Source organism: Mustela erminea, chromosome 7 (genome assembly GCF_009829155.1).
Source record: "Mustela erminea isolate mMusErm1 chromosome 7, mMusErm1.Pri, whole genome shotgun sequence".
NCBI classification, from domain to species: domain Eukaryota; kingdom Metazoa; phylum Chordata; class Mammalia; order Carnivora; family Mustelidae; genus Mustela; species Mustela erminea.
The window spans coordinates 104,137,294-104,160,251 of record NC_045620.1 but is presented as its reverse complement, the minus strand read 5'-3'; the positions used below and the strand labels follow the sequence as shown (position 1 = coordinate 104,160,251).

General features: G+C 56.9%; 1 protein-coding gene and 1 long non-coding RNA gene across 2 annotated transcripts; one reads left to right on the top strand and one right to left on the bottom strand.

Moving 5' to 3' along the window:
• The first annotated feature begins 3,156 nt into the window (after window positions 1–3,156).
• On the top strand, window positions 3,157–20,470 carry PSD4 (pleckstrin and Sec7 domain containing 4). The gene is made up of 16 exons (XM_032352731.1): window positions 3,157–4,271; window positions 5,366–5,491; window positions 5,775–5,853; window positions 6,354–6,735; window positions 9,279–9,455; window positions 9,892–9,972; window positions 10,118–10,230; window positions 10,464–10,522; window positions 10,701–10,790; window positions 12,133–12,176; window positions 12,526–12,686; window positions 13,656–13,726; window positions 13,843–14,009; window positions 14,487–14,631; window positions 14,903–15,046; window positions 16,592–20,470. Exons 1-16 carry the CDS (start codon window positions 3,288–3,290, stop codon window positions 16,847–16,849), a joined length of 3,081 nt encoding a protein of 1,026 aa, XP_032208622.1. The 5' UTR covers window positions 3,157–3,287; the 3' UTR covers window positions 16,850–20,470.
• Window positions 11,513–14,540, bottom strand: LOC116595896. The gene is made up of 3 exons (XR_004287905.1): window positions 14,456–14,540; window positions 12,255–14,093; window positions 11,513–11,650 (listed from the first exon to the last, which is right to left on the bottom strand). It is a non-coding gene; the product is annotated as an uncharacterized LOC116595896 (long non-coding RNA).
• Window positions 20,471–22,958: the final 2,488 nt, after the last annotated feature.

Here is a 22,958-nt window from a genome sequence, read left to right as displayed (position 1 = left end):
CCAGGTGTCCCACAGGTGATCCGCAACTTCTCGAGGCGACACTGACCTTTAACTTCCAAACGTACTTCCAAATGTACTTGAACTGAAGTATAAGGAATACCCAGAACTTTGGAGGCAGGTGTGGGCGTAACACGTGCACGCAACCGATTCAGTCCTTCAGTACTTCTGTGCTGAGACAGGTGAACAGAAGCACGAGGAGCCTGACTTCCTGGTGCTCACATTCTGGGAAGGGGATGCAGACGAGCATGCGGGAAAGCACCGGCGCCTGCACTAAATGCTCTGAGACAGGAGTGAGGGCTGGGGTGGAGCCAGGGTGAGTTTAATCCATTCTGAGGAGTCATGGTCCAACCAAACCATGCACCTCTTCCCCCACCCAATGCTCCATCTGTCCGTCTGTCTGCTTCCCTTCATTCCCCAGTCCCCATCCCTACCTCCCTCAGGCCCTTTAGACTCCTTGGGCCCCAGAAATCTGCTCCCTCCTTTTTGGTCTCTGGAAAGCTGCGACAGCTTCTCTGATTTTTTTTTTTTCCCCCCCACTGGAGCGCATTGAGGATCACCTGGCTTCTTCTAGGCAGGCAGATCCAGTGACCTTTGATGCCTCGCAGAGTCGTGAACATCTACTCTTATGGCTCCTTAATTTATACACAGATTTATTTAGATGTATGTATTTGCAAAGAGGAACACGTGGGACTCTTGTCTCATACAAATGGCAGGATGTCCTCTCCATGGGCCGCTGCTAGCTCTTCTCATTCCAGTTATGGGCGTTTGAACTTTTCCCATCAAGCGAGTTCACAAAGGAGAGTAGGGGCAGTGCTGTCATCCAGGCAAAATGCTCTCGTGGGCGCAGGGCCACGCTCCTGAGGCTGACACGCAGTCACCTACCATGTGTGGACGTGTGGAGGAATGAGAACCAGCGCAGGGGTGTGGGGAGGAGGGCCGGCCAAGCACAAATAGACCAGGTCTTGGCAGGGAGGGAGGGAGGGAAGAGAGCTATAAATAAGGTGCTTCCCTCCACCTCTGTCCCCTAGCTCCTAAATGGAACTGCCTTCCCAGTGTTCCCAGTACCCTGTGTGCTGCTTGCTCGAGAAGGCTGCGGTGGAGGGATCTCCCCTCCTCTCTCCCACTGGCCTGGGGAGGAATGCATGGATTTGGAAGGGCTGCCCGAGTATAGACAGTGGGTTGTGAGACTCACTCCTCCCTCCCCCTTGGATAGAGGACCATGGCGGCTCTCTTACACAGAGAATGGAGAGTAGAAAATGGACGGCTGCTTAGGGGGAGGGAGGTATTCTGGGATTGGCCCTCTGAGGAGCCAGCCGAGGACTTAGGGAGCAAAGCCTATGCATCCTCAGCCTATAAATGGGGGCAGGGCTGTTTGTGGAGACAAAGAACTGAGCAGGAGCCAAGGCTAAGCTAGGAGACCCATGCAAGAAGAGCCCAGGGCAAGACCAGTGCACCCTGATTTGATTCAGAGCAGAGCTTCGTATCCAAGATTAAAAATAAGCAACAGCCCCAGCTTTGGAGAAAGCACAATTTCCACAGTCACTGCCAGAACCTGGTGGCCCTGAAGGCTGGCTTTCCCCAGGGACTGCAAGTTCAGGACCATGAGGCCCGAGTTCAGCAATGACATATTCTTGCTCCGAGGTAGGACTGGGGTGGGGGTGGGAGGTTGGGACAGAGAGGGAAAAGTCCAGAAAGGGGTTCTATTTCTGAGGGACTTTTAGGCAGAGGCTCTCAGGAGGAACAAGAAACTGAAATTCACGGTGGTGCTGTGTCATTTCTGTCAGGCACCCTCCTGAAAGAGGGCGCAGTGCCAAGCCATGTTTCCTAGGTGACCTCAGGAAATAGGTTTGGACAGTAGGCCCTTCATCTGACCCTGGTTTTCCAGCCCTGGGGATTCCTATTTATTGAGTGTCTGATGGTGGGCCCATAGGTAGGCAGCTGCAGAGTTAGGGGGTGGTTTACAAGTTGGGAGAAGGTGTGTCTTTCTTTCTTTCTTTCTAACTTTCTTTCAAAGATTTTATTTATTTATTTGACAGACAGAGGTCACAAGTAGGCAGAGAGGCAGGCAGAGAGAGAGGGGGAAGCAGGCTCCCTGCTGAGACCATGACCTGAGCCGGAGGCAGAGGCTTTAACCCACTGAGCCACCCAGGCCCCCCGTAGGTGTGTGTTTCTTTATACCCTTGTTCCCCCAAATAGTTTAATACAGCACGCAAGTGCACATAAGACTTCAGGGTGCAGATGCTGAGTGAAGGAAGTGGGCCAAAGAGAAGACCGGAGAAGATGTGATGGAGTCAGGGGTGCATTCTTTGCTGGGGACCATACTGTGCTGGAAGGGCCATAGCCTTAACCCTGAGCTGCCTGAGATCCTCTACCCAGTGAGAAACGGGTGTCCATGGGACCAAAACAAGCCATTGTTATGAAGAAGCAGGGCCATCAGAGAGCCGTGTGACTTGTCTACCTGCAGGGGAGGGAGACACGTGCTCCTGGAAAATAACGCTTCAAGATTCCTCGGCTGCATGCATGTGGTACTAGTGTGGTCGATGCATGGGGCGGGTCTGAGCAGGTGTGGTACAGCCCCCATGGGCTCCACCATGGCCCCCCCTCCCCTCACAGCTGGTGGGTGGGCCCCCAGCTGAGATGAGGCAGGACAGGAGGCCTGGGAAGTAGAAATAAGGTGGCCTGTGCCTTCCTCTCTTGGATGCCTGTGCCTCCCTCAGGGCTCCTGGCCTGGAGTCTGTGTCTGTGTGGCTCCCATGTTCTTGGCTGGTGAGTGTTTTCGGTGTACCACGGCTTTCATGCTGCTCTGAGGGACGTCCACCTGCCATTCCTGCCACCAGCCACTTCAGTGTCTAAGTTCTCCGCCCCTAATGCCCGAGAAGATGTCCCCTTTATCTTTTTCAGGGAGGCCACTCGGCCACCTTCAGTCAGCAGGCAGGTGTCTCCGGAGCAGGGCCGTCGTGGTGCGAGCAGTAGAGGTTGGGGGGCTGGGAATGGACAACGTCTCTGGTGCCTCCCTCACCCCAGGCAAGGCTGTGGAGGGCACACGCCCCTTGGCCAGGGCCGGGGCTGCGGCAAGCCCCCGGAAACCTGTCTGATACACAAGACGTGGGCCTCCAGGGGCTGAGCACACTTTGCTAACACACATTTGCTTTTGGCACTTCCAGGGTAGGCGTGTGGATCTCCCCACCCCGCAGCCCACCCACCCGCCGCCAGTGCTGCCCCGGACCCACACCATGGGACTGTGAAGGCAGACACTTCTGGGGACACCAGAGCAGCTTGCACGCTGGATGATGGGAGACGACAGACTCTCGGAACACCCCAAGCCCATGGAATTTCTCAACCTCTATTTGGGAGACAACCTGCAGACTGGCCCAGGGGCCCACCCGAGGGACACATGCAGCCTTCCCGACCCTCCCGGACCTCATGGAGAACAGACCTGGGCCTTGGAGCCTCCCAGTTCTACGAAGCCAGATGCTCCCCCTGGGGGCTCCAGCATGGAGCCCCTGCACTTGGGGAGCAGCTCCTCCCAGGAGGAGCCCAGGCACAAAGTAGCGCCTCCCGAGTCACCGGGGAACAACCATCCCCTGGGGAGCCCGAGGCAGAGCCAGAGCACATCCACGCAAGTGGTGTTCTGGGCAGGCATCCTGCAGGCCCAGATGTGTGTCCTGGACCTGGAGGAGGAGCTAGAGAAGACAGAGGGGCTCAGGGCTGAGCTGAGGTGCTGCCTCCCCGCTGCCCCTGTGGAGCTCCCTGCTTTCCCCTCCAGCCCCGCAGGCCCCCAGGGCTCAGGCCTCCACCCTAGCTCACCAGTGGATGACTCACCAGTGGATGAGGTTCCAGGAGGAGACAGCAGTGGCACTGAGGGGGAGAACCAGCACTCCCTGTGGCCCAGGGAGGGAAGGACAGACTCCTCCCCGGAGTGGGGTGCCGAGGAGGAAAGCCTGTTCTTTGACAATCCCCTCTTTTTGGAGAGCCCTTGCTCGGACAGTGCTTCTGGAGCTCGCTTGTCCTGGGGGCTCTCAGACTCCTGCATGGATGGGGGACCCAAGCCCGAGTGTCCCCAGATCCTAGAGCCTCCTCTCCCAGGAGGGGGCGTCCTATGGGAATTGGACAGCGAGCTGGATTTGGGGGCTGGCACAGCTGATTCTAGCGGGCACACCACGCCTCCGTTCCCTGTACCCACCTACAAACCTCACTCCTTCTCGTGGCCTGTAGTGAATGAGGCCACCAAGGGGACCCCTGAAGCACCTCCTGACTGTGGGGAGACTGAGGTAAGCTGAGCCCTGGGGACCCACCCAAGACTGTGCGTAGGGACAGGGAAGGAAGGGCTATTCTCTGTGGTCACTGGGCCCAGAACACTCATTTTCAATGCTAGGGCCTTTTGGAATCCTGAAGCAATATAGCAGAAAAGCAGGCCCAGTGTGGCCTTCAGAATTACAGGACATTGTACAAATACCATGATGTCAATGGAACGTGCTGGCAATTAAGTCCACAAATGTCTCTATCTCAGCAGCTCCAGGGACTGTGTCTGGACACACTTGGAGAACAAACAGCTCCTCCAAGGCTGTGTGTTCCAGGCCATTCTTAGAGTCGACCCCTCCCACCTCCAGGACTTTCCCAACCACAACAGGCCAGATGACCTCTGCCCCAGGCAGGAGATATCTGTCTTAAGAGTCTGGCCTTTTCTTGAGAGATCTAGGCATTTGGTTACTTTGGGTTCATTGTCTTTCATTCCCACCCCTCTACCCCACTCCCCAGGGTGGATAGATTGGGCCCTCATGACAATGGCAGAGATCCTCAGTAGCAACTGGGCTGAGTTCCGGGGACAAATGACGTGAGATGGTAGGGAGCACAGTTTTCCCAGGGAACCTTCTGCTCAAGAGATAAGGAAACTCCAGATGGCAGAGTGGGGCTATAACTTTCTAATCTCTCTGGTCCCAGAGAAAATGCAGAAGAGTCATTCCCAGAGCAGATCTCCTACCTGACCCTAAGATAACAGGAGCTGCTAGATACCGTCGGTGTCCCCCAACCCCAAGGCTGCAGGGCTCTGGCTCTGTCCCGTGAGAGTGCGTTCTTGTGACCTTGTTGCTCTAGGGTCCTTGGGGTCCTCAGGGGGATGCCTGGGAGCCCCATCCTCACAGCAAGTGGCCATTGCCCTGCCCCAGTGCCTGGGCGCTGTCACCCTCTCTATAATACAGCTGGTCCTTGGGCTGGTACTGCAGACCACGGAGGGAGGAAGATGGGGACAGAGAAGACTGGAAATCAGTGAGCATGGAGGAGGGGCTCCCGAGGCCTAGGGGGTGCATTAAAAGCCCTAAGAACAGTTTCCCTTGGGTCAAACCTCTTGCCTCTCTTTCTCTCTAAGACTTCTCTGGGGGACAGTCTTGGCCCCGCCCCATCTGCGGCATCTGGTGTGGACAAAGTATTGACCTCGGAAACAGGACAAGTTGGGTCTGACCCCAGCTCTGCCAGGCATCTGGTGCAACCTTGGGCAAGTCACTTCCCCTTTCTCGGCCTCCCCTTCCCCATCTGTATGGAGGAACGTGAGCCTCGGTGATTCTCGATTCTCAGGGCGGGCACCAGTACCCCTAGGATGCAGGTCTTCTCTCCGGGGTTCCTCTTCTGATCTGAGGGCCCCGGATGAGACTGGGGCCCTGTTGCCAGGTGGGAAGAGAACAGGGAGGGAGGGCCCTGGATATTCAAAGTCATTCTCCCCTACCCCCCCCTTCTCAGTGCCTCTAGGGCTCATGGAGATCCTATGTCTCTCTCAACAGGCCCTGCCCAGCCCGGAAGGCTGGCAGACAGAAGAGGGTCCTTCCTGGCCTGGGGTGCCTCTGATTTCCCAGGACCAAGGTGAGATCTCTTATGAGTTCTGGGAAATTGGGTGCAGGAGGCTTTGGATCTGGGGGGGAACAAAGGTTGTCCTTGGATCCGCAGACAGCATTGAGAAGTCCCGTTGTGTCGTGTGGAAGGCAGACCAGGGGTGAAATCCTGCTTCTCCTATGACTTCATTCATACAATGGGTTTGAAAATGCTCATTTTGTAGAATTCACAAAGAAATGTGCCAAAGACTCAACATTTCTGACGCCTGGGTCCTAGTGGCTTAGAAAGCCCTGAACCCACAGTGTTGCCTTGGGTCTGGAGTCCTAGGAGCCTTCTGCCCGCTGCCTCCGCGTGTGGGAGGTCCCCAGCCGGAGGAGGGACAGAACGTGCTGCCCAGCTCCAGGGGGCGGAGCCGCAGGGAGGGAGCTTGCGGAGGTGGCCCTCCAGGCTGTTTTCCTGGCTCTGCGGGGCCCCTTGGCCCTCAGCCTGCCTCTCACCCCATGTCAGCTTTCCTCCATGTTCTTCCTCAGGTGACAGTGATGCTGAGTGTCCCCAGGAGTCTGCTCTGCGCACGTTGGCTCCTGGCCCCTGGGGGAGCCCAGCCTCATCGCCGGAGCCCAGCAGCCCCGAGTCTGAGAGCAGAGGCCCTGGCCCCAGGCCCAGCCCTGTGTCCTCACGGGAAGGCAGCCCATCGCCCCAGGGCCCCAACTGGGGCAGCAGTCTTCCCGAGCGGACACTAGATGCTTCATGCCCTTCACTCTTGGAGATAGATGGGGCAGAGCCAAGCTTCCCGGAGAGAGAGGAGGCAGGAGAGCCCCCACAGCCAGGGGAGGAAGTGAAGAGTGAAGGCCCAGCCAGGACTGCCGAGGCTGGAGCCGTCCAGCCTGGTGTGTGCTTGACCTCTGCGGCAGGGTAAGTGTCCGACGAACCCGCTCTCTGGCTTCTAATTGTGGATACATTTAAGAATTCCCTGGACTGGATGGAGCATGAGAAATGCCTGCTGGGATTTAATACACTAACGTGGATTAAGCCAGGATTGTATGACTGGGTGCCTGCAGCTTTGAGCAACACTGGAGGGTTGGAAAGCACGAGAAACCAAAAAGCAGACAGTTTTACACACGGGGCAAGATTTGTGCGTGGCGAGGCAATGCCCCAAGAGCCTGGACACCAGGAGAGAAGGAGGGGAGGTGTTGGGGGCCTGACAAGGGCCCTGTACCCAGAAAAAACGGGTGTCATGCTAAGCAGGGTGGGGAGCAGGAAGGTCAGAGCTTGTGATGGGGGGGATGACACAGTGCTTTGAACGTGAAGGAAGTGTCTGGGAGAAACCCATCCGTGAGCCTTAGGCTGAGGGTATGGCTCAGATCTCGGGGGAAAGCCAAAACCCCAAGGGCAGTTGTGACTGGAACCAAGGAAGTGGATCTCGGGACCCCATAGCAGGATCAAATGGCCCCAGATCTGTGGCCAGACGCAGGAATAGGACCACGGGGAAACCAAGCTAGATGTCTGCCTCCCTCTGGAGGCTGCAGGGGGCTGCCAGCGCCTGGGGCCTCCACCTGGGAAAGGAGGGCACCTCCTGAAGAGGCAAGGGGGAACCATGATTGTTCGGGTTGCACTAACTGGAGGGTCGGCTCTCCCCCCAACCCCATCTCTGTGTCACGGGGTGATGGGGACAGAACCTCAGGCAGTGTCAAAATGAAAGCATCTCTCTCATGCATCTGGAAAACATTCAGTCTCTGGAGGTGCTGGGAGGCTTGGGAATCAGTGGGGAGTCTTTCCGGATCTGAGAAGAGAGGGCTCATCGTACCAAAACTAAAGTCAAGTTCAGCCCAAGAGAAAAGTAAGTAGACCCACCTGAAATGAGAACCATATATTCATAGTAAGTAATGAAAAAGGATCAATTAGGACTTTTCTTGCTAGGATGCTAAATATCATTACACAAAGAAGTTCAGTCTTATTTTCAGCACAATATTGAGCTAATTTTCCTGACCTGAGTGTGCTGGTCCCATGGGAGCTCTCCTGTGTGCTTGACTGTCACAGTGAGGTCACGGAGGCTATTTTTATCATATTTTATTGTTTCATTTTATTTCATTCCAATCGATTAGTTTAATTTCTAATTTTTATTTTTTGGAGGGGGAGGGGCCAGAGGGAAGGGGAGAGAGGGAATCCCAAGCAGGCCCCACACCACCATTAATGAATTTAATAATAGCTTTGTTGAGAAATAATTAACAGACTGTACAGTGCACCCGTTTAAAGTACACAATCCCATGACAGTTTATATTTGCATTATTTTTTCTCCAAAAGCAACTCCCCATCTAGATACTATTTTTGTAACACTAATCCACGAGGTCATTTCTGGGCGCGCTCCGCTGATTATCAAACAGCGCTCTTCGGCTGTGACAAGTGTGTCATCATTTTTCTCCTCTCCAACGGCCCACTGGACTAACGCCTCCGGTTCCTTGTCTGTCAGTGGCTTTTCCTGCGACTCCTAGAATCTTCTGGCCTCACTAACACAGACTTCACGAAGCCCTGTGTTTTGGTGTGGGGGGAGCGAGATGTGTCTGTCCCTTTGCAGCGGAGCGCCGTTACACCCCCAGGAGCCTCAGGGAGGCGTGAGCTGCGAAGACATGGCCCAGGCGGGGGCAGAGATGGACGTTTGTGTTCGGGCAGAGGGACTGTCGGGTGTGGCCTCGTGTTATAAGTCGGTTTACCCGTGAACATTTGCAGGTGCTGCTGATGCTGCTCCTGTCCAGCTGCCTAACTCTGGTCACTGGGCTATGGACTATCCCAATACCCCATAAGGAGGATCCCCCAGCCCCAGTGGTCGGGTTGCTGGGGAAATGGAAGAGTCCGGCAGAGACTGGGCTTGGTTGCCTCCAAAGTTCTGAGTGTCAGATGCTGAGTGTTCCCCGAGTGTGTGACCGCCCCCACCCCCACCGCCAGCTGTCACCATGCCTGAAGCCTGATCTCCCCTCACCCTTGCACCTTCCTTGGCTACAGCTCTAGGAGGAAAGCCTGGGGCTGGGGCAGGGAGGGGGAGGGGGCAAGGGGGCATCACGAGCGGGGCAGGACAGGTGAGGGAGACAAGTGGCTGGTGGGGGTCGGGGAGACCTGTGCCGTCCCTCCTGGGGATGGGTTCAATACCACTGGCATCCTCAGAGGGCTACACCTGCCGCCTAAGGTGAGCTAGACTCAGAACGTCCTTGTGGTTGACCTGAGAAGGCGCTGCGTGCTAAGCTTGGCTCCCGCTTAGGGAGGTGCCCTTGGCTCCCAGTGCCCGGGCCAGGCCAGGCCAGGCACGAGTTTCCCCAGTGAGGCCCTGGTCTAGCGGCTCCCTCCACCACCCCAGCTCCCCTGCTGATCACCCCTTCCATGACTGACCTGGAGGGACACTTGACCCAGTACCCCCACCTGTCCATCCCTTGTGGAAGTCTGAGGCCACTATTGGACATTCGCAGGCTTCCCGAGAGCCCCATGCCCCAGGCGCAGTGCCCGGAGGAAGGCCAGAGGCCACAGACTGGAGACAAGCTGGCTAATGGTGTCAACAGCGACAAGGTGGCCTGGAACTTGGCCTCTCGCCTCTATCACCTGGAAGGCTTCCGGAAGTCTGAAGTGGCCGCCTACCTGCAGAAGAAGTAAGGGGGTTTGACCCTGAGCAAGGCTGGAGGTTGTGTCGGGAGAGGAAGCACGGTCAGCAGACTCCGTCCACCGGCCGGCCGCCCCACTGCTGACCTTCATCCCCTCGATCCTGTCCTAGTCCGTCCCTGGGCAGTGCCTGCCGCTTCCTCTTAGTCCCACTTGTCACCCCTTCTCCACACTCTTGAGCCCTGCCTCGCGCCACCGGACCTGGCCACCTTGCCCCCCACCCAACTGCACGTGTGCTCCCCACTCAGCAGTAGACGGTGCCCACGGCAGACCAGACCCCGGCTGCTCCCTTGCCCTCTCACCCTCTGGGAATGTGCATGGGTCCTTGGGCCCCTTGGCATCTGCGGCCCCAGCCCAGACAACCCCCCCGCCCCCACCTCCACCCCCACCCCCACTGCAGGCGTCATTCCTGTTTCCTCTCTGCAGCAATGACTTCAGTAGGGCTGTGGCTGAGGAGTACTTGTCCTTCTTCCAGTTTGGAGGCCAGAGCCTGGACCGAGCCCTCCGGTAAGGCCTCCAGGCCCTCTCTGGGGAGGAGGGATGGCTGGGAGGTGGTGGCCCCGGTGAGGCCGGAATCTGATTGGCCCCCAGCTCTGGAGCCTGCTGGCTACCCCAGCCTGGACCCTGTCCTGGACTCTGGTCCTCCTTCCAGGGGCTTCCTCCAGGCCCTGGTGCTCAGCGGGGAGACTCAGGAGCGGGAGCGAATCCTCTACCAGTTCTCCAAACGCTTCCATTACTGCAATCCGGGGGCCTTCCCCTCTGCAGGTAGGGAGGGGGCGGGCCCTGAGGGCAGGGCTCGCTGGGCTGCCTTGGGGGATGGCATGGAAGTGTCCCCTGGGTCTGCTCAGGCATTTACTGGGTACCAGCTCATGGGTGTGTGTTTGGGGAGCCACGGAGACCCAAAAGCATTTGCAGTCACCCCACCCAGTCTGGGCAGCGGAAAGGCAGGAGTCCTGGTTCTAAGGAGCTTTCTCTCCACTCGCCTCCCTCTGGGACAGATTCCGTTCACACTTTGACCTGTGCCATCATGCTCCTCAACACAGACCTGCATGGACAGGTGAGGGCGCAGGGGAGCTTGAGGCCAGAGGCCTGGGATGGGGTCATGGAAGGGCTCTGGAGGACGTAGGTCTGGAGAACTGGAGAAGGTTCCAGAGTGGCCAATGGTGGTAGGGGGAGGTATTCTGTGGGGGGTGGGGAGTGTGTGCCTGTTGCCTCACTTCCCTCAATGGCCACAGAACATTGGGAAGAGCATGAGCTGCCAGGAATTTATCACCAACCTGAATGGCTTGCGAGACGGAGGGAACTTCCCGAAGGAGCTGCTGAAGGTAAGGCACACGGGGCTATTCCCTGGGCTTGTGATATCGGGGCTCCCTCTGTAGCTTTTTATCTCCCCCGAAAGGTGGGGGAGATGCTCAGCCTCAGCCTGGCTCTGCTGCAATGTCCTTGGGAGGCCATGGCCTGTGTATGGAAGGTACTAGAGTGTGCGTCCCAGCCGGCAGCAGCCACACCTTAGAGTTTGTTGGCTTGTGCGAACTTGTAGGCCCCCTGCCTTGGACCTACTGAATTAGAATCCCTGGGGCTGGGACCCCTAAGATGTTCTCTGGAGTTTCCAGGTGATTCTGAGCATGGGGAGTCTTTAGATGCACTGGGTCTTTGGTTCTTGGAATGAGCAAAGGGCAAAGTTTCAAGTGCCAGTAAGTCTAAGACTTAGAAGCCAGATGTTCTAGGGTTTGAACTCCAGTCTTGGGCAGCTTATCCCCTGGCCTGCTCGAGCTCCTCCTGGGGTAGCGACTAATTATGGTGTGGTTCTCACAATGAAATAAAGGGCGTCAGGGGCCTAGCACAGCGCGCGGGGCACACGGCTGGCTTTTCATATGCAGCAATGCACTGGTTCTTTTTTTTTTTTTTTTTTAAAGATTTTATTTATTTATTTGACAGACACAGAGATTACAAGTAGGCAGAGAGGAAGGCAGAGAGAGAGAGGGGGGAAGAAGCAGGCTTCTGGCTGAGCAGAGAGCCGGATGCGGGACTCGATCCCAGGACACTGAGATCACGACCTGAGCCGAAGGCAGCGGCTTAACCGACTGAGCCACCCAGGCGCCCCTGCACTGGTTCTTTTGTCTGCATGGTGGACATTTCTATAACACTTGCTGTGTGCTTGGCACCCTGCTAGACATTGCCAGGGCTAAAAAGGCAAGCAAGATTGCATGGACATGAATACTCTGTCAGATCATTTCCATGTCCCAGTGCCTCGTTGACTCATTCCTTCACCATCCATTTGTTGCTCTCCCCACCCCCGCCCCTACCTTGGTCGGCTGTTCCTGCTCTGTCCCATCCCTCAGGGCAGGATGGTACTAGATGATTCATTTCCTTTCCCAGAGAACTAGCTCAGGCCTCCCTAAGCTCAGGTAGGGACTAGGATTGCTTTGCTCATCCTGTCTGGAGTGTCTCCCACGGTGCCTGGCACATGGCCGCTCTGTCCGTGGCTGCACGCTTGCACTCGTGGGTAGCTGGATGCATGTGGGAGCTGCTTCCCACTCAAGGAGGAAGGCAGCTGGGCCGGGGGTAGAAGAGGCAGACTGTAGCGTGGCCCTCTCTGACCTGGGCCAGCCAGAATTTGGGCCCCACGGGTCAAGGCTACCTGCCCACTGTGTGCTTCTGTTCTAGGCCCTCTACTGGTCTATCCGAAGTGAGAAGCTTGAATGGGCTATGTAAGTGACAGTCCCTCTTCCCTCCACTGCCTGCCCCTCTCCCCCGTCCCTGGGCCTGTCCTCCCTCCACCTGCCTACCTGAGAGTTGCACGAGCCTGGGAGAGGTGCTGGACAGTGTTTCCCTCTGAGCGGGGTCCAGCCAGAGGCTGGGCGCTGGGCGAGTCTCCAAGGGGTGAAGGAGCCCAGGTAACACCTGGAGAAGCCAGGGGCCGTGGAGGGTGGGGATGACAGGAATGGACGGGCTGGTTTTGAAGGACTCCTTTTTGGGGATCCTGGGGCACAGGTGCATGGGCACCTCCTGGTGGCCTCTGCCTGGTCAGTACCCCCAACCTGATTCTCTGATGTCCAGGGATGAAGACGACGCAGGCCGACCACAGAAGGCCCAGGTGTCTCCCCCCACTGGCAAGCTGAGCAACCCTTTCCTGCAGCTGGCCCAGAACCCCACGGCGCCGACCTACAAGCAGGGCATCCTGGCCCGGAAGATGCATCACGATGCGGACGGCAAGAAGAGTGAGTGTCTGCTGCCCTGTGGCGTGGAGGGCTTGTGTCCGCCACCAAGCCCAAGTGTGTGCGTGCCTGTGGGAGTGCCAAGTGGCTTGGCGCAGGTGACCTGGGGGCTGAGGTGCAGAGGGCTGGCACGGTCAGGGTCAGGGACAGGCAGCCTTTGTTGCTTCCTTGATGGGGATCATGTGCTGGGCACTGGGTAAGATGCCAGGGACAGGGGTACAGAGATAAGACATACCTAGGTACTCCCTGCTTTCCAGGTCCCCGTGGTAAGGGGGAGGTTAGGTGAGCACATCAGTGTCTGGGATAAAAGGTGGAAATGGCTGAGGGGTATAGGGAGGGGGAGATAAAGTATGGGGGTGTGGAGGAGGGGCAGGCTTTGATTAGACTTGGGGGTGAGGTGTGGGGGACAGGGATGGGTGAGGCTTCTGGGAAATGATGGTATCTGACCGAACCTTGGTGGAAGAGGCCAGAGGGCATCCCCCCCCAGACAAAGGAGCAGGCATAGTCTGCTGGGAACAAAACAGCAGGAGGTACATCTGGCCTCAGTGCGGACAGGTGCAGGCTTTATAGCAGGGCAGCGACAGGACCAGAACATTAATGGGGTCCTGGATGGATCGGACAGGGTGAGGTAGCCGGCCGGGGAACTAGCATTTGGCTTCAAGAAGCCACAGGGCCTGAGCAAGGTAGAGAGGTGACCCCGGAGACCCTTCTTCTGCACGAGGAGCTGAGCCCCTGTGCCTCTCAGGATGGGTGGGAGTGGCGAGAGAGGGGACAGTCGGTGTGGACATCTGCTTTTGTTGTTGGTGGGGCTTGAGTGCAACTTCCAGGGTGTGAGGCGTGGCACTGCTTGTTTGCGACTGTGTCTTGTGGTGCTGGCATGTTGCTGTGTGTTTATGTGCACCTGGGGAGGGACGAAGTTGGGGAGAGGGGTCATGTGTGTCTGAGTCTGGTTGTGTTCTGCTCCTGGGGCAGCGCCGTGGGGCAAGCGCGGCTGGAAGATGTTCCACACGTTGCTTCGAGGGATGGTCCTTTACTTCCTGAAGGTAGGGAGGGGGTGCATGGCCCTGACAGGCAGGGCAGGGAAGGGCCCAGAATGGTTCAGAGGGTGGGCAACTGATGATTACCTCTTTTCTGAGCCCCTGTGTCGCCCCCCCCCCAGGGAGAGGACCACTGCCCCCCTGCAGGGGAGAGTTTGGTGGGGCAGATGGTGGACGAGCCTGTGGGGGTGCACCACTCGCTGGCCACACCCGCCACCCATTACACCAAGAAGCCGCACGTCTTCCAGCTGCGGACTGCCGACTGGCGCCTCTACCTCTTCCAGGCTCCGTAAGTCGGGGGTGGGGGGGGATGGACCAGCAGCAAGGCCCCGGCTCGCCTCTCCCTGGTTCCTCGCTCATCACCCTCTGATGGCTGTGGTGGAAGCAGGAGAATGCTGCTGGCAGGGGTCCTTGGGCCGCACCTGCTCCCCCGCCCACTTTGCCTCCAACTGGGCCTCTTCCCTGGTCCAGCGCCTGGTCGAGCCTCCTACTTCTGAACCCAGGATTCCAGGAAGCCTCTAGTGATCGACCCCCCCCCCCATTTGATCTAAAAATCTATCGCCTTCCTAGATTTTCCTCTTTGATGGTAAAAGACACCGGCACAGGTCAACCACCTCGACTGGTGGGCGGGCTTCTGGCTTTTTGAAGCGCTGAATCCTGAGTCTGGAAGGCTGTGCAGACCATAGGAGGTTGGGGTGGGAGTGGGGGGGAGAGGGGCAGGGCCGACTCTGTCACCTTGGGGTCTGACGGTCTCCTCTGCCCTCAGCACCGCGAAGGAGATGAGTTCCTGGATCGCGCGCATCAACCTGGCCGCCGCCACGCACTCGGCGCCGCCCTTCCCCGCCGCTGTGGGCTCCCAGCGCCGATTCGTCCGGCCCATCCTGCCTATAGGACCCGCCCAGAGCTCCCTGGTACTGGGGGCCCCGGAAAGGGGCGGGTGCGGCGGGGAAAGGGGCTGCTCAGCCTCGGGACGAAGTGGGAGATGGTTGGGCGGGGCTGCGCGCCTGGCTTAGGAACCGGGAGAGGGGTGGGCTGCGCACTGGGCCCGGAAACGAAGGGAGGGTGGGCGGGTTGCGCACCTGGTTCCAGAACGTTGAGAGGTTTGCGGTGGACTGCGCACCTCGGGCCGGGAACGGATAGGGGTGCGGTGGGACAGCTTCCCTCTCCGCCTCCCGCTCCCAGGAGGAGCAGCATCGATCCCACGAGAACTGCCTGGACGCCGCCTCCGACGACCTGCTGGATCTGCAGAGGAACTTACCGGAGCGGCGGGGCCGCGGCCGCGAGCTGGAGGAGTACCGCTTGAGGAAGGAGTACCTGGAGTATGAGGTCAGGCTGCGGAGTCTCCGCCTTCGCTGGGCTTTCCCACCCCCTCGGCTGGGCTCTCTGCCGCCCTCTCGTGGCCGCATCCGGCCTTGCAGCTTTCGTTGCCCAGGTCGCTCAGGACTGGGGGAGGCCGTGTGTGCGAATTCATGTGCAGGGCTATGCGCAAAGTGTGTGTGTCCGTGTGCACTCAGACCCCTTCAATTCTTGTCCTGGGGGCTCCTAGAAACTGCTTTTCTGGAAACACTCACAGGAGACGTTTGGTCAGTTTCTTTTACCTAAGAGTGTACTGTATTTGACTTCGCTTAAATTGAAGGAAAAACTGTGTTTTAGTTTAATTATTTCCCCTAATACCTGCCTAGTCCTAATAGGCAGTATTTACGGCGTTTGTCATACTTGCCTGTATTACCTTGTTTAGTTGTCTAACAACTGCTGTAGGGACCATGATCTTCACTTTACAGAGGAGGAAACAGGCAAGGAGGAATGAAACAACGTGTCCAAACCCCATGAATTCACATCCTACTCCAGTCAGGACTGTAGCTCATTTATAACCTTCACCAAGGACCTTTTCACCCCTCTGATTGATGCTGCACTGTTTTATCCCCTGACCCCCCATTCTATCTCCCCATCCCCCCTTACACTTTATGCCTATGGTCAGTGCACACGTTCTGGGACCTGAAGCAGGAGGGGGGTGGTGGGGGGCAGTATGAGAACAGAGAGGGTCAGAGCCACTCAGAGGCAGAGACCAGAGAAGGGAGCACCTGTGTCATCTCTGGCTGTGTGTGCTGGGCTTCGTGCTGTCCCCTCCCTGCCTTTGTGGCCCAGCCTTTGGTTTGGTAGGTGCACTACTTCCCAGAGGTCCTGCGGGGGACAGGACCCAGCTCTGCCTGCAGAATTCTAGCCTCTCCCTACCTATGACCAGCTGCAACCTGTAGCAACCCCGGGCCCTCTCTAGACCTCTTGCCCTCTTGATCAAGTGGAGAAAAGGACTCCTGGGCCACCCAGCCACCTAGGGTGAGCAGGCACTTACTACCCTGGGACCCGTATCTGAAGGCTGCTAGTTACAGAGGCCTTCCGAGTGTTAAACAGATGAAGGTGGTTAGCATCCCGCTCTCCAGATGCCAATTGTTAAAATGCGATTCAGACTCAATTAGGCTTCAGTACAGATGTGAGCTGTTTGTGTGCAATGCCGCACAGATCAGGCCTAGCGGGTTATGGATCTTTTAGTGTCTCGGGGATGGAACACATTCTGGAGACATTAGTTACAGCGCTACAAGGTGGAGGCTGTTAGAACAAGGCTGGGCTGGTGGGTGCTGTTAGAATCCCATCCAGGTAACTGCAGGGTTTGGCGATGTGGCTGCCGTGTTCTGCAAAGTTGGCTTGCTCACGCTCAGTGCAGACACTGGCTGTGGGTCCAGCCCTCTTTCTGCAGAAATCTTCACTGTCAAGAGCTTTGTGCACGTGGGGGGGGGGGGTCTGCCCTGCATGCTTCTGGCCTCCTCCTGTGCAGAAGCCCGGCTGGTGTTAAGGGGGCAGGGCCGTGTATTGCAGAAAACCCGCTACGAGACCTACGTGCAGCTGCTGGTGGCCCGTCTGCACTGCCCCTCGGATGACCTGGACCTGTGGGAGGAGCAGCTGGGGAGGGAAGCCGGAGGCGCTCAGGAGCCCAAGCCCAGCCTGAAGAAGTCCCACTCCAGCCCATCCCTGCTCCAGGAGGAGGCCCCCACCACGGCCAAGGTGAAACGCAACATCTCAGAGCGCAGAACTTACCGGAAGATCATACCCAAGAGGAACCGCAATCAGCTCTGAAGCTGGGACCGCCTCACGGACTCAGGCCCCGAGTTCCGGGGTGTAGAAGTGGGGGAAGGGAACTGAGATGAGACCCCATAGAGGAGACTTGCTTCAGCGGGTCTGCACTGGGGAGGAGGCCCTCCCTTTCCTGCTGAAGGACAGCCCCTGTTCCTCTGCAGTCCTCACCGCCCCCTTTGCCGGAGCTTTCCCGCTACTGCTGTGCCCACCCCAACGACAGCCCCCAGCTGCCCTCGTCCCTGCTCACTCCCAAGGGAGGACAGAGGTCAAGGGGTGGGCTGCGCTCCCATGTCACCCTTCCCTGTTCCACAGTCTAGAGTGGCCACATTGCTTGGGCCTGGGGGCAGCTCAGCACTCATTTGAGAATCCAAGAACCCGTGGGCCCTGAGCTTCCAGAAGGGAGGCTGGGGCAGCAGAAGCCTCTGGGCAATCAAGCCAGAGGAGCCACAGCCCTGAGGACAGTCTTGCTCTGGGAGTCGGGTGGCCTGGGATGAGAGGTCCTGGGAGACCCCAGGCAGCCTCAGGTGACTGAGAGAGCGGGGTGGCTTGGCCCTGCCCCCTGACAGGTAGGGCTTCTGGGGCTTCGAGGACAAACTCAGTGATGCTGACTCTGGGGCCCCAGGCCTTTGTGTGCTTTCCGCCACAATCACCCGTGCACCTGGGGCAGATGGGAGAGGCCACACCCCACACACCCAATTGCTAATCATCAGAGCAGAGCCATTGGTGGTCAGTGAAGGCCAGAGGGCATGGGGCCTCCAGAGCTCTGTGGAGAGCCCTGGGAACAAGGGGCCTTTGTTTCCTCAGAGCAGGGGAGGAGGTCCCTCAGGTTCAGACCTGGGAGAGGCTGAGGGGCAAGAGGCCATGATATATCCCCTGGGGGCCCTCTTGGAAGGAGCTAGTCTGGGAGCTGTGAGGGCCGGGTGAAAGCCTGGCTGCCTCCCACGCAGCCCATCCCATGAAGTTGCATTCCCAAGGAGGGGCACCAGGGACCCTTCCAGAATCCCTCACCCCCCTGCCAGCTCTCAGGGGACTTTGCTGCCCTTCCTGGGAAGTCCCCCTGTGCTGCCCTCTGGCTGCCTCCCAGCTGGGCTCTGGGGGAGGTTCCGGACACTCATGGACCTCGGGCTCTGCCTGTGGGAAGGAGGCTGGGATGGAGAAGCAGCCACCATTGTCTCTGTTCAGCCAAGTGTGCGAGCAGGCTGCCTGCCAAGAGGGGCCTCTGCTGCCCGGCTGCCGCCTGCTGGCTGACGCACGGCCTCTCCAGCCTTCCTGCCGGGGCCCCTCTCCTCCCAAACCATGCTAAAAACCAGCCCTGGGGCCTGGAAGGCCACCAAGCGGGGCTGGCCCTTCGGGGACCAGAGGGGTTGTCTGGCCAGGGCTCAGCTCAGGGCAGGGCCGGGTACTCAGTCGGTGTATAGTAACTGCAGGCCAGTGAAGAAGGAGGTGTGCACGTGTGTGCAAGGAACCGAGGGTCAGGGGGATTGGCGCAGCTGGGACCCCCTGCAGGATCCCAGGCTGGGTCTCCCTTTGCCCGGGTGCCCGTGCACATCTGAATGTGCGTGTCCGTGTCTGTGTGCGGGTGTGGAACGCTGTGTGTGCAGGCTGTCAGAGCCTTGGGACCTCGGAATCATTTGTTCACCCACTCACACATTTGTTCATTCATTCATTTCACAACTGATATTGACCACTTTTTATGGAATCCGCCTCTGGCCTCCAGGAGGTAACAGCCCTGTCCTCTGGCTCCTTGCTATTAGGGCAGAGGCACACTTCCTCTTGCTGGAGAGGCATGTGGAAGACACACTCCCACTCTGCTCAGGGATTCGGATTCAGTAGTTTGGGGTCAGAGGCACGGATAAATATTTTTAAAGCAGCTTGGGTCACATCACTGATGTGCAGCTAATAAGTGAAAACCTAGTATCAGATCAAGGTGACTTGCCCCAGGACTGATACAAGCTTGGCCTTGAGTGGATTATTTGACCTCACTGAACGTGTATCCTTTCTAAAACCAGAATAAAAGGCAGAGGTTTGTCTGCATTTTTGCATGTATGTGGCAGTTTGATGCTTCTTTGCTCATGTGGGACTGGCACCTGTCTTTCACCTGGGCACCTGAAGCCTTCAGAGACAGATGGGGGCCGCGGGACCCCACCTGGCCAATGCAGCTAGACGGGGGCTTGGACCAGAGGCCTGAGGGGGAGGCGAGGCTAGGCTGCAGTTCTGACATGCGACCACTGGGGGGCGGGCTTGCATCTTTCAAGCTTGTGTGCTCAGGTGTCCAGCTGCAGAGCTCTGCTCCCTGAAGAAGAGGAAGTTAGTCTGTTTGTCCCCAGCCATCACCAGAACCAGGACCTTCCACTTCCCTAAACCCACAGAGGTCCAAGCCAGGTCCCCCAACTTCTGGAGAAGTCAGCCATGGGAAGGGTTGCAACTCTGACATCTTTCTGCAGATGGAGAAGAAAAAGAGTTTCTGGAGCCATATGGGGGAAGCCTAGAGTTCCCGCAAAGAATTGTCCCCACAAAAGTGAACACTGAGTGAGCTCCCAGTCCTAATCCTGAGGTGTGGGGCAGATGTGGCCCACAGGCATATGTCTGACCTTGTGTTCACCCTCGCTTCCTTTCCCACCTGGGAAGTGGGTTGGTGCATCTCTTTGCAGACAATGGGACAGGCACAGGTTCTTGGTGATGAGCTCAGGCTCTGTAAGGCTGGCTGGTTTGTCTCTGGCTCCTCCTTTCCCTTCTAGGGGGGCTCAGCTTTTGGGACCCTGGGCCTGGTGTGACCCAGGTGATACCCCAGATGTAATCTTTCCCTGGTCTCCCAGCATCTCTGCTTTGTGTGGCTTTCTGCTGATAACATTTAAATGTTATCATTTAACTGAGTCCAATGGTGACAACAGATGGGCTATCATGGAAGAAGCAAGGCTGCAGGACTGGGTGAGGGTGGGCAAGGGAAACACAGCAGTGGGGATCGGGGCCTGGTCACATGGGACCTTGCCTGCAGCCTAAGAGTGTGCTTTTCCAGCAGGAGAGGCCCAGACTCGTGGCTTAACAGCCAGCCAGCCAGCCTGGGAGTTTTGCTTTAAGAAAATGAAATGACTTGAGTGAATAAGGCCAATAGGGAGAGTCGGAATGGGGCCTCGAGACCCTCTGTACTACCTGCGCAACTTCTTTTAAGTCTAAAATAAAAAATGAAAAGAGGGGGGAAAACCAGTGGCCTGGAAACTCAGGACAAGCTGGCAGTCCGCCATCTGGCCCTTCTCCCTCCCTGACCCCCGCCCCCAGGCGCATGCCTGCACATACTCAACGGTACTTATGGCTTTCCTGAATGCCACACTCTCCACGACGGCTCCTCCCCACCGCCTCTCCATCAACTAACTCTTCTGGGTGTCTCTGCCCCCTTGCCATCTCACTGTGGCTTACACCTTTACCTGTCCTTCCTCTTCCCTTCTCTAGCAGAAGAGGGGCTCACTGCGTTCTTGGGACCGACCTCCTCCCTGAGACCACACACCACCCCTGCTTCTCCTGCCTGCCGTGACCTCTCTCCCTCAGGGCTTCCATCTGGGTCTCTGGACCTACTTTTACCCCCTTCTTCATCCCTTGCCAACAACTTCCAGGATATCGCCCTTGTGAGGAAAAAGAAAAAGAAAAGCGGGCATTTGACTCCTTGCTTGTTGTAGCTCAGACCCACACATGTGTGGTCTTTGCCGGCTGTTTCTCTCCCTTGCCTGGGTCCCATTCACACCTGGCTTCTGTTCACACCTGGCTCCTGTTCACACCTTGCAAACTGGTTTCTGTGGTACTCATCTCTGAAATGAGGACATACCAGAAGGGCCACTTGTGACCCTTAATCATCAAATCCAGTGTCTTCTCAGCCTTCATGCCCCGCACCTCTCAGCGACCTTTGACCCAGAGACCTGCCTAGCCCTGCACAAGGCCCAGCATGATCTGGAGTCAGCAGTTAGGACCTGGAGTTAGACTGCCTGGGATTGAGCCCCCATGGTCCCTTTTCTAGCCGTCTGACCATGGGTCAGTTACCTACCCTCTTATACTCCGGATTGCTTATCAAACAGGGATAATAACACTATTTACCTCACAGAGTCCTTGTGAGGAATAAGTAAAATTATGCACGTAAACATCTCAGAACAATGCCTGGCACTGAAGGAAAGCCTAGCAAGTTAGCTATTAGCTCACGGCCTTACTGGCCTTACCCCATGCACCCTCCCCTCCTGGGGGCCCCGCTTGGGTTCTGCTCTCCAAATGCAAGGCCTCGGTTTTTCTTCTGCCTGGAAGTTGCAAGTAACAAATCTGAACTCAAATGGGCTTTAGCCAAAAAAAGAGAGGACATTCCATCGCTCCCATAATGAGTCGCTCTATATCCAGGTCAGGTGAAGCTTGAGCGAGGGCTCTGCACTGAGCCTTGCCCCGCTCTGTTCTTCTGGGCTCCATCTCCCAGGCTAGGAAGCAGGAGGAGCCCTCATGGTCCCAAGATGGCCCCAGGAGCTACCAAGTGGCCCTCTTCTTGGTGCCAGTCTAACACAGAGAGACCATCTGCTTCTTGGGAAGTTCACACTCAAGTCCAGCAACAGAGTCTCTCTGAGCTGCCCACTTTGAGCCATGTGCCCATCTCTGAGCCAATCACCAGGGTCAGGGGCTTAGGATAGGCAGAGTCCACCTTCTGAGATGGGGTGGTGGTGAGGCCGTTATCACACAAAGGATGGAGACTGGGACCAGCTGCGGAGAAATTCTGAGTACTACTGGTACCAGGATGGGGAGGAAACCAACTGTATCTGGATGCCGTCTCCTCCAGGAAGCCTTCCTTGATCACTGCTCCCCCAGTTAAGTCTCTAACTTTCTACATCCCTCCCTTCCCCTGCTATATCCCCTCATTCCCTTCCCTCTTCTTTCTGTCCGTGCTCCCTGGAACAGACGCTTCCCAAGGGGAGGAGCTGGGCAAGCTGGTTCCCATTGCTCAGGAGCCAACACCTGCAGTTTGAAAGTATAACTCTCAAAGCTGTATGCCCCTGGGCTTCTGGCCTCCATGTTCTCCTGGTTCTTCTCCCTTCTTCCACGTTCTTTCTCTGTCTTTCTTCTGCTTTCTCCTCCTATCCCTGAACTCAGTCTTCCCCCAAGGTGCAGCTTTCGGAGGCCTTCAGGATAGCTTCTCGGAAAGCCTCCTGATGTAAATAAACCTTCAGCTCTGATCTCTGCCCTGGCTTTTGCCCCGGAGGTCTAACTGGGCAGGACTCGGCCCTTAATATTCTTCCCGGAGAGGATAAGTTTCCGTACAGATGTTACTTATTACACATAAGACTGGATTTAGTGTCGTCCCCCTAAACCTGTCCCCCTTCTGACTCCTCTGTTTCTATTAATGCTTCTGTGACAGTTCTGTGACTTGAGAGGTGACACATCAGGATTCTGAGGATATTTGAGCCAAATGGGCCTTTGCCTCACCTTTGGTGTCGGGCGGAAGCTTCTGGTTTTCTGACGTCTTTGTCTCCGTCTGGTGTGACACAGACAGGGTCTGGAGGAGGTACATGGACAGAAAAGCGATGATTTTCTCAGTCAGGTAAGGGACCGTGAAACCCTTCCACTTGGCCACTGCCACGAGACTCAAGGCTGATCTCCAGCTCAACGGGGGCTGCTCAGGGCCGCTCACTCTGCATTTTCTGGGGTCCCGATACTTTAGTCCTTACTTGTATTTTCCTAATTTATTGCATGCATTTCCTGTGAGCTGTCTCAAATCCTCTCTGGAACAAGGTGGGGAATACATTAATATTTAAAATAAAATAAACAACATGTCAGTGTGTGTGTGTCTTAGGTTGGAAATTCCTTAAGGGCAGGGACCATGTCTGTTTATATGGCACCTGGCACAGTGTCAAATTGAAGCTTAACAAATGAATTTTGATGAAGAGGGAGAAAGAAGCTGCCTGCAGGAAGATACGGAGATTTAAACTTCACCCTCCAGCTACCCCTCAGCCAAAGCCCCTTTGGCATGGGGCGCCCTGCCTCACTCCGTTCTTGACCATGACGTTCCCTCCTGAGAAGGGTCTCGCTTACATTTTGCGTTGCCCTCACCTAGCACCCTCGTTCTCTCTCCTGGGAACCCAAGCACAGG

Bases quoted from the DNA above. Each gene is read 5' to 3' on its own strand.
- PSD4 (XM_032352731.1), top strand. From the start codon at position 3,288: ATGATGGGAGACGACAGACTCTCGGAACACCCCAAGCCCATGGAATTT. The intron at 9,973-10,117 runs GTAAGGCCTCCA...TCCTCCTTCCAG, and splicing joins AGCCTGGACCGAGCCCTCCG to GGGCTTCCTCCAGGCCCTGG. The intron at 13,727-13,842 runs GTAGGGAGGGGG...CCCCCCCCCCAG, and splicing joins TGGTCCTTTACTTCCTGAAG to GGAGAGGACCACTGCCCCCC.